General features: G+C 39.0%; 1 protein-coding gene across 1 annotated transcript; it reads right to left on the reverse strand.

The window, feature by feature from the left end:
• Positions 1-159: 159 nt before the first annotated feature.
• On the reverse strand, positions 160-8,583 carry LOC145491846 (uncharacterized). The gene is made up of 5 exons (XM_081471126.1): positions 8,400-8,583; positions 4,556-4,725; positions 3,763-3,960; positions 3,064-3,163; positions 160-2,455 (listed from the first exon to the last, which is right to left on the reverse strand). The coding sequence occupies exons 1-5, from the start codon at positions 8,473-8,475 to the stop codon at positions 2,226-2,228; spliced, it is 774 nt and encodes a 257-aa protein (XP_081327252.1). The 5' UTR covers positions 8,476-8,583; the 3' UTR covers positions 160-2,225.
• Between the last annotated feature and the right edge of the window lie 5,886 nt (positions 8,584-14,469).

The raw sequence follows: 14,469 nt of genomic DNA on the forward strand, positions 1-14,469 counted from the left end.
TTAAAAGCCACTGTGGGCTTCAATATTAAAATAATAGAGAAAAAACGAGATGAATTCTGCCAGTTATAGTCAAATAAATACATCCTGCAAGTCTGCCATTTTAAGTTGTTTGCTCCGTCAGTAATCACGTGGTTGATTTGCAATTTAATCAGAAAAAAGATGATTGCGGGCGTGCTTTTTGAATAGACCATTTCTGAGTTGCCTTTTGCTTGTGTCAAAACGAGTCTTCATGTGAAAATGAGTTCCGCCTACAGGTTCATTTTCATGCAAATCAAACTTATTTTCATATGAGTAATTAACGGTTTTGCACGAAGACTCATTTTGCGGAAACAGAGCTACAAGGTAACTTGAAATGGCCTTTTATTGTCCCCAGAGTGGACTCATTGATGACGGATATAACTTGCGTGTGCCTCTTTCGATAATGTACGCAGTATTGGTTAAGCTATAGGCATCATTTTGATGGTTTACGCATGTTGCACGTGTTGCATCCGCATTCGTCAACAGTAGCAGGCTCAACTTGCCAACAATGGGAAATCATTTCAATGCAGAGGACCACACGAAGCAAAAAACAAAACGTATTGGTCAAGTCATCGGATGCCTTTCTATAGGATGCTCGCGTCAAACGTCACTGCAAGTGTATAATCAAAACTGACTGCAAGGCTGCCACACGGTAATTATTATTTCAATGTGTTAAGGGGGCCCCTTTCTCGAGAGCTCCGCTGGTTACTAGTCCCGAAAAGATGTTTTTAGTTTGCCGAACTTACATTCAAGACCTAGATATCAGGAACGAAAAAGAATGGACTGGTTTTTGAGCTAAGCCCCGCTCTACTATTCCTTAGATTTAGATTTTAAAATATGGCTTCGGGTCCGTTCAGCTACCGGGACTTTCGCGAAAGGGGCCAGAGACACGCCGAATGAGCGAATAGTCGGGCTCTGGGGACGAGAAAGTGAGAAACTCCGAAACTTTACGTACTCAGTTCCCGACGGCCAACATCACCAGTCTTACGTGACTGTTACTTGGCGGGAAAACACTTGAAGTAAAGCTGGCGATGTGCTGATTTTATTGTTGCGGTCTCTATCTGTTTGCTAGAAGAACTAATAAATACCTCTTACTAACCGAGTTCGAGGTCCGTACTGTAAGTTACGGACCGAGTTTTTTCCCCTTCGATTTATGGCCCAAGCGTAAAGCGCGCGGGTCATAAATCGAAGGGGAAAACGAGGATCCGTAACTTACAGTACGGACCGAGAAGACGAGGTTAGTAAGATATGTATTATATCTCTACTGTGTACCTGACGGGTTCGGAAACGATTTCTATTCACGCGGACGCGGAAAGGTTTCAAATTTCTGACGCACTTCGAAAGCAAAACGAGTCAGTTTGAAATTGTTTTTAAGTCGTTAGCACGCTTTATTACATAATTTAGAGCAAAAAAGTCAAGAACGCTTAGCGATAAATCACGAAACAGTTTGGCAACAAAATTAACTTTAATTTTAGCGGGCCGTACAGGATAGTACGGCCCGCTAAATTGACTTATCACAGCGCACGTACTAACTGAGAGATATAATAAATTGTTTTACGGTTGAATCTCCTAAAGAGAAAACTCGAGTTCACGTAACTCTCACTGTGCAGCTTTTTATTATCAAACATCAACGCAAACATTACTGGTAACAACACTTCCTTTAGAAAATGGCCTCAAGACTTACTTGTCTATTTTCAAAGCTAACATGCTAACCTTAGAACTACATAACCAGTCGAATTTAAAACGCTAGATAGTACACTTCTTTAAGCCGTCAAAATTTCCACAATATGAGAGTGAATTAAGAATTTCTTGAATCAAAATCTTACTAAAGTATTTTATACACTAGTCTCCTCATAGTTGTAAACGGATCAACATCAACAGATTAAAGAAAATTTGTCATCGGTTATAAACCCTTAAATGACCCTGAAACAGCTTCGATGAATTAGGAAGCAAATCAAGTTACGGTTTTAGAGTTGTGAGTAACATACCTCATGCCAAAAGAGATTTAAAAGTAATTATCAATTTAAATGAGACATTTTTAAACAAAAAACAATTCCTTTTACATTGCGTACACACATTGATGTGGTAATAGTATCGAAACAAACTCGTACCCAGAAACTCTATTTCAATAGGACAGCGGTTGCGTCTGGCAAGCATGCGCACTAAAGAATCAAAAGTCTGGGTACGAGATGGGTTTTACAAGCGGCTCAAGCCTCGTTCACAAACGGTCGCATTGGAACGGTACTCTTAGTGCTGGTTGCCCTGACGTAAGGGCCAGAAGCGGGTTGCACGATGATGTGCCCTTGGTTGCTCGGTGGCTTGGACCTGCAGCAGCAGCAACAGCAGCAGATGATCATGATGATGATGAAGACAAGAGAGCCGCCGATCACAGCTCCCTTACCCACATCAGACATGTCATACCACCAGGCAAAGAAACCTAAATAAAAAAAGAAACGTTTACAAGCTCAGTTTACAGTGAGAAATTCACAATGGATCGTTTTCACTGTCACGCGATAAAAAAAATAAATCGAAAACCATCCAGTGGATAAAGTCAAGAGATTGTGATGTTACAGGAGATTCATAAAGAAGACAATTCTCCAAGATTTAGGTCTGAGCGTTTTCCCAAACTTGAGACATTCGTCGAAATGTTTCGCAGAAATTTACAGAGTCCAGTATGAAAACGTACACCCGTAGCTGACTGATTTCTGTTTCGTAAACGATCGATTCCCCGTCGATGCCATTTTTAACGGTCTATACCATCATTGGTAATTAAGCCTTTCAGAATGGCCGCTGCCATATCTGTTTTAGTTTAGGCCTGGACAGGGTAGAAACTGGTCATAATTTGTTGATGGAGTGAAACGCACTCACCAAACGCTTAATTGTTCATATTCACACTAGTTTGCTTGCGGTTAGCCGTGGAGAAGTAAATCATGATTATAATTTCTTTTAGGTCTGAAGTGGCATTATAAAACGCTTGTTATATGGTAAGGATAGTTTCTTTCAGTTAGGGGAATATTACTTGCTTTAAGACTTATGCACACGTACCACATGCATTGGTATTAATTGGCAAGTCTCCTTCCATCACGGTCGTCTTCACAGGATAGACGCCTTTTCCCAAAATCTCTCCTCCAGCCAGGAGTTTCACCTATTAACAGACGACAAAACTGACGTCAGATCTTTCGCCCTCTCATTGGCTGAGAGTACATACAGTTGAGTGAAGTCACTCGTGGATCCGATGCAATTTCGGGCAGAAACTACAAAATTGCCAGAAATGGCCTCACATACATTTTGGATTATAGTGTAATGCAATTATCAAAGGTTAAGCATGAAACGGCCCTTTGTACCCAATGCTGCGCAATTTTCTCCAGGTCTTTGCTTTAGCCTGCTGAGTGCGATAAATCTCTGTGGGATATCGATTAAAAACGACAATGTTCGATTCAAAGGAATTTGTAAAAACCTACAGATTTAATTTAATAGAGTAAGCAAAAAATACTCACAACAAAAGATAAATTACTTAGATTTCCTTTTTCTTTCAAGATAAATTCCTTCTATAAACTGTTCTCGCGTGTAATTAACATAGTGAACTGTAGAGGTTAGTCACAACCATACAAACGTCAACTTCGTACAATGTGCGTTTGGCCGCGCGAAGCCTTGGAACCACGCGACTTGAGTAGAGTTCTGCAGCTGAAGAAACATATCACGATTGTATACTCATCATGAGTCCTACATAAAGTACCAACCCACCGTTAGACGTAGTTTGTCGCCGTCAGGAGTAAGTGCGACTTGTACGTACACACCAGCGGAAACGACAGAGGGCAAGGAAGCAGTGAAGCCTGGCACTGCTACGATGTCATCACTGGTGTAAGTATGAGACCAGGTGATATACAGGTCTGGAACGTCCATTTTGGCGGTTACACTCACTGGATCATCACACTTATTGACCTACCGGGTGATAAAATTAATATCAATGTTAGTCCAGTCTGTTTTCCATTCAAAGAGCACGATGTATGTTTTATTCAAATCATCTAGATGTGACGTCAAATTCTCGACATTACTTTGTGATGATACACATTACAACGAGTAATTAGTAGCTAATAAGCGTAATTAACATTTTGAGCTGGAATTAACCGGTTAACAGAGAATCCGCAATTTAGGTCGACTTCCTTATCAGCGTAGAAACTAAGATTTCCTACAAACGAGAATAACCCGTGTCCTCCCCCACCCCCTCCCCCTTTCAACCCCTGTCCGTCCCCTTCGGCTTTCTTCGCTTACAGCCTTCCCTTATCACATACTTCCCCCTACAAGAGAGCCTTTTCAAAGACTTGATATGCTTTCGATGATGAAACTGCTGACAGCAATGAAAAAAGTGTTAGAGACCAATTTAGACTCATTATGGTAAAACTGCGTAAATCAAGAGCCACTTTGATCCATAAGGTTGACAGGGGGAAGGGGGGAATTAATGAAGAATAAAGTAAGAATAAAGCAAGAACCAATTCCAGAATCTTTTTGAACAAGACGTTTCATGATGTTGATGTACCTCCAGTGTGAGTGTGATTGGCTTCTCAACAAAATCCATTTTGCACGTGATTGTGCTGCAGTCATCGCTGATACTGCATCCGTCGCCTAGAGTTGTAGAACCGCCACAAGAACCGCCGATCTCTATAGATGAACCATCGTCATCGCTGTACTCGGGGTTTCCGTAATCGGCTTAAAAGAAAGAGCAATTGAAAGTTTTAGTTTGTTTCAATTGTATAATTACCCACTGTTTGCTGTTGTTTTAGGTTGATGCAATAATGAACTGAGAATTTCTTTCTTAAAACCGCAATCCTTTTCTGATCACTGACAAAAAAAACAGTTGCTCAGAAACAAACACTGAGGTGCGGATCAGGGTCTGGTTGTTTAAAGCCCAATTAAGCTCACCCAGGATTAGCGAGAATTTCGATTTCAGTTTTGTGACTTTTCAGTGAGGGTTTCTGCTTTATATTGTTTGTCCTTCAGTTTTGAGTTTGAATAATCTCAAACTACACACAAAAAAAATAATACTTCGGTTAACTTTTTATCCTGGGTTAGCGTTAACCGGCTTTCAAGCAACCTGACCCAGTAGTTTAATCAGAACATCCCCGTTGTATTCTGTGAAAAGCGCGGAAATTAAACATGCAAGCGAAACAGCTTGTAAAAAACGCGAGAAAAGTGACACTTCACGACTGCCTTAGTTCTACAACTGATTGGTCGAGAAGAGAATACTTCGCCGTGAATGGTTGACGCACGCTGCGCGAACGTTTTCAAAAATGATGCAGTAGAAACTAAAACAATAACATTAGACTACATGTATAACTTTGGAATATGGCCCGCATGATATATTAGTGGCCTAGTTTTGTCTACTATTGTACGAAAAAATATCGAAAACCAGTTAAAAATCGGTCCTGTGTGTTACAGTGACATGTCCTGCTTCTTTTCTCTCGTCAACAGAATTCGAATTTGAAGTAAATATCCTTTCTTAGCACTGCGATTGAAATTTCGATTCGACCAGATGTCTTCAGCGATGTTAGTTCAGACTTAACAAAACCTATTGAGTATTCAACGGCGTGCGGACAGATACTCAGGCTGATTGGAGAATTAGGTTCTCCACGTACCCTCCTCATGGTATGGCTCGAAATATCATTATATAGCGGAAACTTAAGATACCAGGAACTTTTTCTTATAGCGTAAACATAGTATAAGTAGAGTTGCAAATGAAGGGCAACGACTGATTCCATCGAGGGCTTTCTTCAATGCAACGTTTTTTGGCTGTCTTTGAGTTTCTAGTGTTTTTTGTGAAAATAACACTGTACTCTGGAAAGTGACCTTGCGAAAGTAGCCATAAGAAAAGTGTACAGTATTATTAAATCCAAAAGTAACGAGGCTGGTTTACAGTAATGGTCATTTTCTATTTCGATTCTATCAGCGCTACTGAGCTTTATTGACAATGTACAGCCGAGTTTTTTTTTTTTTTTTTAACTAAAACTAAACCTTAAATTTTTGTTGACCTTTTCGTCGAAATTCGGCGCGGCGGGGACATTATGCTTCGTCAATGATATACCCGCGTTGTCAAGATTAAGTGTTATTTGTAAGAAACACTGTGTTTCTTTGCAATTCACCTGTAAGTTCTTACGACCAAGCCCTGCTTCACTCTTTAGTTCGACGCGAATTCGTGTTCGTGTTTTTCTTTCGCTTTCTCTTTCTAACATTTGCATTTTGTATGTTGATAATAAGTTCCTTCCTTTGTTTGTAAGAATACATGTATTCAGAGAGACCGCCGAGAAACTGTTGTTCTGGTTTTTAAAGTAAATCCTTTGTAATTCAACTTGTTTCATGTAAGCATTGGTTCAGAAAAAGCTCGATTTTAGACGTCGTCCACACTACGCCGGAAAACTTTGAAAACGCAACAATTATCGCGGCAGAACTGAAAAGCTTCAGTGCACCCTTGAGGGTTAGGGTTAACATTATGATTATCGAGACGTCATCGTTTTCGAAAAGCTCCGTTTTCAAAATGTTTTCGCCCACACTGAAACGAAGACTTGGCGTTTTGAAATTCCTTCGATTTGAAGATCATTTTCAAAACGCGGCATGCCAGAACTTGACGAGTTGATATCATTGCCGTCATTTAGGAATGACAGGAATTCAACTCTGCATTCCTTTTCATTACCAACCAAGAATTCAGCTACCATCGGTGAAGTTCTATCTAGTCGTTTAATTAAGACTTAACCTTACTTCCGTTTAAGTGTGATGCATGGCTTAGGAGGTTTCCAGTAAAACGATCAAATATATAAATAAACAAGCCTTTGCTATTATGCTAACCTTTAGAGCTGTAAACTATCAAAATCAAAACCACGCATCAATAAATGAATAACAACATATTTTTTGACCCCGAGCCAATAAATGGCGTAGATTAGTCTGGAAGCCAAAAGGACAAAGGTGCTATTGTCCCACCAGGAATTGCAACTATAGCGCTGAAAATTCGGTCATATGTCTCATGCCTGTTAATTTTCTAAAATTTAACTACGTTTAAGCTGAAATCAATAGGGTTTATCAGATATATATATTATCAAACTGCAAATTCACTTGGCAGCCTTTCCTGAGAGTCTTTGACTGTATAAAATTTTAGCAAAATAATTTATACTGCGTAGTTCAACGCCGTCATTAGTAACTTACTTCGATTTTGTTTTTCGTATATCACGAATAACAACTGAAAAAACGTGGCTCTGAAATGAGAATTGAAAGCGGTTTAAAATTCTGAAGAAAGATATGCAAAATTGACCGTTCAATACAAACGTAACTGAAAATTGTCCCTGTCAGGCCGTCAGACAATCTTAATATTGTTTATTGTGACAGCTAAAGTGAACAAAGTTTGATTTTTCTCCGAATTACTATCCCTACTGGATTAACCAATACAACAAGTAGATATCATATAAAACACAAACATCGACAAGTCAGTACTACAGGACAAGAATAAAACAATTATTAATCAAGGTAGCCGGTTCTCCCTTATAATGATGATAAATTGCCTTCCTTGACTCTATTTCAGCAAACATTACCTCGGGAAGGAAGGATATCTCGGTTCCTATGTATTTTTCTCTTTTTTACATAGTACCTGACTTCAATCCTACATTTGCCCATATTTTTAATATCTTTTATTTTCTACTTTCTAGCTAAGAGGGCCACTAATTCATCAGTGCCATGCACCCTCTTAAATCAACGCTGTTGTTTGTTTGTTTGTTTCTGATGGTATTCAAAGGGAACTCGAGTTTACTTCCTCAGTTTACTTCAAGTTTCGTTTCGATAGTCGTGTCAACGAATTTAGAGTACCTTTTTGTGGCAAGAAAGTATATAATACGACGAAGCTTTGAGAGTCACGTTCAGTAACTTGAGTATCGATCTAGGAATTATCCATCGCTTCCAAGAATTCGGACCACTTAATATCGATTCACTGGAAAAGGCCAGAATTGTGCATAGCATTTATAATCCAAGGAACAACTTCCGTTGATCGTGCTTCAGAATATTACGTTCTTCCTTGAAGATTTCATCTTCGTGACTACTCTTTAGATAAAATTATTTGAATAAGTTTCCGGGAATCTCTATCATGTTGCAATTTCCGAGAAATCGTCTATCGCACAGAGGAACCGCAGTCTTTTTCACATCTTATTTCTCGACTTTTCTTACTAATTTCACGAACGATGAATACTTTTCCTATAACGAATCAAGCTTAATTCTATTTCATCGCAAACAAGAATAAAACTCAAATTGAAGACAGGTCAAGACAGAGCTTTTAAAATTTTCGCACAAATAATTAAGAATGCATGAAGATGACCACAAAAGACAGCAAGTCTGCGTCAAACAAATACCTGCAGCTGGTGAAATTATTTGACTCAAAACAGCAACGAAGACTCCCATGGTAAGAGTGTTTCCTGGAGAAAACATTTTGATACAGGAAAAAGACGACGAGCTACGGTACCAGTACTAGTACTAGCACAACAAACGGCGTCGCAACGACTTCAGCCTTTTTTCGTACCTGGCTTGATTGACAGGGGTTCTGGAAATTTCCAGTTTGACAGGTTTGAAGTATTCTTAGAAGCTCAGTCTTGTTTCTAGGAATAGGCCGCGTTCGATAGATCAATATTCGAACATGGCCTCGAGGCTTTAAGGACAAACTTCTATATTTGGTGTTGTTTTCATTGTATCCAAGTCTCTTTTGGGAACTGAGAGACATAAGAAAAAATTTATAATTTTGACCCGAAAGCCTTGGAGCCATGTTCGAATATTGATATATCAAACGTGGCCTATATAGATCGTTTTCACTGTCACGCAATAAAAAAATAAATCGAAAACCATTCAGTGGATAAAGTCAACAAATTGTGTTATTTTTAGGAAATAAATAAAGAAGACACTTCTCCAAGTTTTAGGTCTGTGCGTTTTCCCAAACCGCAGATATTTGTCGAAATGTTTCGCAGAAATTTACAGAGCTCAGTACGGAGCCGCCATGTTGGTGCACCTCTGTGGCACCATCTGGGGCTTACTTCGGCTATCTAGGCGACTGATTATTTGTGCTGAACAAACAAACATTTACATAAGCACTTTTCCTAATGCTCTAACTTATAAAAAAGCTAAAAATCATGAGATAGGTATATATTTTTCGACAAATGCGATCGTAGCTAGCTTTGTGTCACGCACCGCCATAACTCTGAAATTCAAAATACGCTGTTTTCCAAACTGAAAGCACACTATTGAGCTGTAAAATTGTAAATAGATATAAATTTAGCCCCTATTATGCCTGATGAGGATAAAAACTTTGGAGGCTCTTTAGTTTACAATTTTAGAAAACGATGGCATCACGTGAAAACGATCTATTTGTGCACAACAAAACGTTTCATTTACATAAATGGAAAGCTGCCGGATGCTAGACTCGTTCCCAGTCCTTAGTGGTTTTCATGGGGCACAAAAGATGCATCAAGGGAGTTTAAAAGTTCCCTTGTTTCATTGCGGCTTAATGCCCACGATATTCTATAAACCGAAGTCTATTTAACAATTAGATTATGAGGTCGAGACTTACGTCGCGTGATAGTTGAAGAGGGCGCAGCCCGAATTATCCAATCATCACGCATAGAAATCGAGAACGAATAATCTAATAAATCCTCTAGTCGTTCAGAAAACTTAACATTACCTTAATTAATCTTGTTCACAGGCACTTAAAAACACAAAGACGCTGCCTTCGTTTTGTTGACGACCACACACTGCTAGGCACACTATCTACAACAGAACAGATAGTGAGTAGCGTAGCCAATCAGAGAACGGCATTCGTCATAGAACGCTAGTCAGTTTTATCAGTAAATACTGAAATAGTCAGGCCAAAAGATTGAAATGGTGTGTTGCAGGATTTTTCGGTTTCCATGCCAAACCTCAAAATCTAAAACTAGGAATTATTTACTCCTTATTACAATAATAGAAGGTTTGTTTTGCAAACCAACAGCAATATCCGGTACTATCAAAGGTCTATAAATACAGTTTTCTGGCTAAAAATATTTCATTTTTATTTTCAGTATATTGCTTTTGCCCTCGAGTTATCTCGATGGAATATGAAATTTCTGGCGATTGAGTCGCTACGAATTAGCTTGAAATTAAATATCTCTGCGGCACGTTAGCAGCAGGCTATAGGCCTTTATGGGGCGCCGGACCAGTCAATATTCCCTGCATTTTTCCATGGTCTGTTTGTCTTTCTTTACGCTCAACTCAACTTTTTACATGTTCAACTCGACTTTTTATATACTTTGACTTTTTATATGCTTAACTCGACTTATTATATGGTCAATCAATCACTTTTTATATGGTCAACACGACTTTTTTATGGTCAACTAAACATTTTTATATGGTCAACAAGACTTTTTTATGGTCAACTAAACATTTTTACATGGTCAACACGACTTTTTTATGGTCATGCATTTATTTTATTTATGGTCAACTTTCGAATATTTTAAAAACGACCACAATGCATTGCGCCCAAACTCAACGGTCTGTGGCTTTTGAGGAAGCAGCAAAACTGTTATGGCGCGAGACCTCGCAACAGAACGCAACGAACACGGGTTGTTTTTATTCTTTAACAATTTCAGGTTACTGCTTTCGACAATATCCTCATTCGTGGAAGCAGAAAGATACAATAACTTGCTTTTTGAGGATATTGATCAAGCTGCTGATCGATTGATTACTGCTGCAGAGACCATTCAGTTGGTAATCTCTGATATTGAAAATAACAACGATTTATTTGATGTTACGTCAATCTTGAACGTGACGCTGATTAAGGTCAGGAACTTGAGTGATCAGCTACAGCAATGCAGAAACGAAATGTCAGATTCTATGGGCGAAAGGGCATACAGTAGCCCAACTGATTCCAAAAAGGGTGGACCCGGGGGCCCTCGTTATGTCATTGAGGAAGACCAAATACTTTTTTTAAGAGAAATGCATTTTCCATGGAAAAAGATAGCCGGCCGACTTACTTGGTGTAAGTGAGAGCACCCTTAGAAGGAGGAGATTGATGTATGGCACGACCAACCTCGAAGAGTCAAGCTGGACTCAGATTACAGATTCCGATTTCAATAGAATTGTACAAGAAATCCAAGAACTAACGCTTACTATCGGACAGGCCCGACTGCTTGGTGCTCTGAGAATTAGAGGCCTAAATATTCAACGATGGCGAGTTAGAAATTGTCTTCGCGCCCTTGATCCTGTTGGTACCGCTTTACGGTGGGGTTCAGCAATTTACAGAAGAAAGTACAATGTTCCAATTCCATGTACCCTCTGGCATATCGATAGTAATCACAAACTTATAAGGTGGAGGCTTATTACTGATGTGTATGTCGATGGATATTCCCGAATTATAATTTATGCACACTGCTGCAAGTACAAAAAAAAGCAGATACAGTCTTGGAACAATTTGCTGAAGGCGTCAACAGTTACGGGTTACCTTCTAGAGTGAGAAGCGACTATGGTATGGAAAATTTCTAAGTGGCAGAATTTATGTTAGAGCAGAGAGGTTGTGATAGAGGTAGCATTATAACTGGTAGTTCTGTGCACAACTGTCGTGTGGAGAGGGCCCACAGACAGATTTACTCAGGACTTCTTTTTTCTTTGCAAGAACATTTGCTCGCTTGGAGGATAATGGACTCCTCGATCCCCTCAATGAGCTGCACTTATTTGCATTACATTACACATTCATGCCCAGGATTAATAAGTCCTTGCAGGAATTTAAAAGGCAGTGGGAAAACCATCCCCTATCTCCTCTTCATTTATGTACGGCTGGGATGCTTGAAAATGAACACTGTGGATATGCTACAGTTGCAAATGTGTTTGATCCAGGCAGCATGCATGATTATGGATTTAATCCCTCAGGCCCATTCCCCATGGAAGAAGAAGACTTCTTGGCACAAGAATTGAAGGGCCCTTCGATTCTCGTGCCAAGGCCCCGCCGGCTAAGAGACGCGAAAAGGGCTATGGGGACGAGAATGGAAGACTATCAGATAGTAGCTCCAGATACAACTGTTCCACTTTCTGATCAGCAGACGGCATTCTTGGAAAATCAGTACAATCCTTTGCAAGAAAATGATAGAAGCGGTGAAAATACATACTTGAAATGTTTACGAGTTCTGTGTTCTTTCATTTAAAGGATATAGAATGAGCTGAGTGTCGTTAGAAACTCTTAATTTGTGGAAGAAAGAAATCGACACTAGAGACTACAGTCAGCCACAAAACAAAACAGCCTTCATTACTATTACTGTTTGAATTAAAAGAGATTGTTTGAAACCCTAACAAAGGATTTGTAACGTTTCTTACTTCAAACAAGTCATTGAAACAAAATATTTAAATGTTGTGTCAGCCTTGGTTACACTATAAGGTTATGTTGACTTTCATAAAAAAAATGTTTTAATGATGTCTGCTGTAAAAGCAAAAATGTTGTAACACTGATTTAATTCAACAGTTAACTCAAGAGTAAACCAACAGTCTGAGAAATTTAAGAGAAGATAATCAAGATAGAGACAGTAACTTTATCGTCTGATAACTCTTCACACGATGTTTATCTCCTAACTATCAGACTCAAAATGACCATGAATTCCTCTCTAAGCTCAACGCTGTCACATTTCCAATATCATTACTCTGCAAGTTTCCAATCGCCTCGAGGGCCTGCTTGGCAATGGCACAGGCCGAGGAGATTTGCTGCACCCCCCGCTCATCTTCATTGCGGCCAGCAATCTTTGTTTGAGTTTGGGCGCAATGTATTGTGGTCGCCATTAAGATATTTACAAGTTAACCATAAATAAAATAAATACATGACCATAAGAAAGTCGTGTTTACTAAATAAAAAGTGATTAGTTGACCATATAAAAAGTGATTAGTTGACCACATAAAAAGTGATTAGTTGACCACATAAAAAGTGATTAGTTGACCACATAAAAAGTGATTATTTAACCATATAAAAAGTGATTATTTAACCATATAAAAAGTGATTAGTTGACCATATAAAAAGTGATTAGTTGACCATATAAAAGCTGATTAGTTGACCACATAAAAAGTGATTAGTTGACCAGATAAAAAGTGATTATTTAACCATATAAAAAGTGATTATTTGACCATATAAAAAGTAATTAATTGACCATACAAAAAGTCGAGTTGAGCATGTAAAAAGTCGAGTTGAGCATATAGAAAGTCAAACAGACCATAGAAAAATGTAGGGAATATTGACTGGTTCGGCGCCCCATACCTACGGGCTCGTCAAAATACGGCACAACTCGTAACAATATACAGCGATACTGCACACCAAAACATCCAATAAGATATATGTATTCTTTACCTTCTACGGGTATACTACGAACTCACAAAGTGCCCAGCTCCCTGTTGGCTTGATAGGTCAGTTGGTAGAGCACTGCACCGGTATCGCAATGGTCATGGGTTCGAATCCTGTTCAGACCTGATTTTTTTTTTTTTTTTTTTTTTTTTTCAGGTTTTAATTTCACAACTGCTTAAGTTGTGTTTATAACTGCGATGATCAATCATATCTTCATAGTGGTAGTATTGATCGATCAAAGTTTAACTGATGGAAAGAGCTGGAAATTAGATTCCACGAGGGGACTGGCTGCAAGGACTATTACACACGGAGGCTAATTGCACAGAAACATAGCAAAAACTAAAGGCAAAGCGTATCATTCTTTCACTCTGCTACTTTCCCAACATGAAACCGAAATTATTAAATCATTAATGTAGCATTGAAATAAATCAGCGCAATAAAACTGCAGATTATAAATTATTCAGTGCTTGCATTTTTCCGATTTCCGATTTCATGTGGCATTAACATTCCAAGCTGCTACTTCAATATCAACATCGTCTTGCCGAGCCGAGCCATGAATCATCATCTCGAAACAGACGTCATAAGGAATTATGGGATCTTATCGTGCGGATCTGTGACTGGTTTACTTTAATTTGGTCACAGGGGCTTGTCCCATAGCTCGCACGAAGGGTCTTTAATTTCAGTTCCCGCGAATAGATTTTTGACAAAAGTTGTTGGTTCACACGAAGGAACTTGTCCCTACAACTTGTTACAAGGACTTATCGTCTCGTGTGCGCCGACCTTAACCCATACTTAGATATTTTCTTTTTCTGTAAAATACCCTTTTCCAAAAGGCTTCGCACGCAATAGGCCATTTTACAATTGTGTGCTTAGTTACCTGGCCTATGAATGCAAGTGAGACTGCAGGTCACCTTGCTTTGATACCAACGTTTCTGCTTTTCTCATGTAATTTAGACTAGTTAGCATCAGATCAACTTGATTTACACAATAAAAGCAGTGAGGTCTCTATCAAAACAAGGGGCGCTTTCCATTCGACCATAAATTCCGGTGTGGATTTCCGGAAGTTTTCTGGGGCGAATGGAAGG

The sequence above is a fragment of the Orbicella franksi genome, chromosome 7 (genome assembly GCF_964199315.1).
Source record: "Orbicella franksi chromosome 7, jaOrbFran1.1, whole genome shotgun sequence".
NCBI classification, from domain to species: domain Eukaryota; kingdom Metazoa; phylum Cnidaria; class Anthozoa; order Scleractinia; family Merulinidae; genus Orbicella; species Orbicella franksi.

Excerpts from the sequence above, each read along its gene's own strand:
- LOC145491846 (XM_081471126.1), bottom strand. The coding sequence starts at position 8,475 with ATGTTTTCTCCAGGAAACACTCTTACCATGGGAGTCTTCGTTGCTGTT. Across the intron at positions 4,726-8,399 it reads AATAATTTCACCAGCTGCAG|CCGATTACGGAAACCCCGAG; the intron begins GTATTTGTTTGA and ends CTTTCTTTTAAG. Across the intron at positions 3,164-3,762 it reads GCGACAAACTACGTCTAACG|GTGAAACTCCTGGCTGGAGG; the intron begins GTGGGTTGGTAC and ends GTCTGTTAATAG.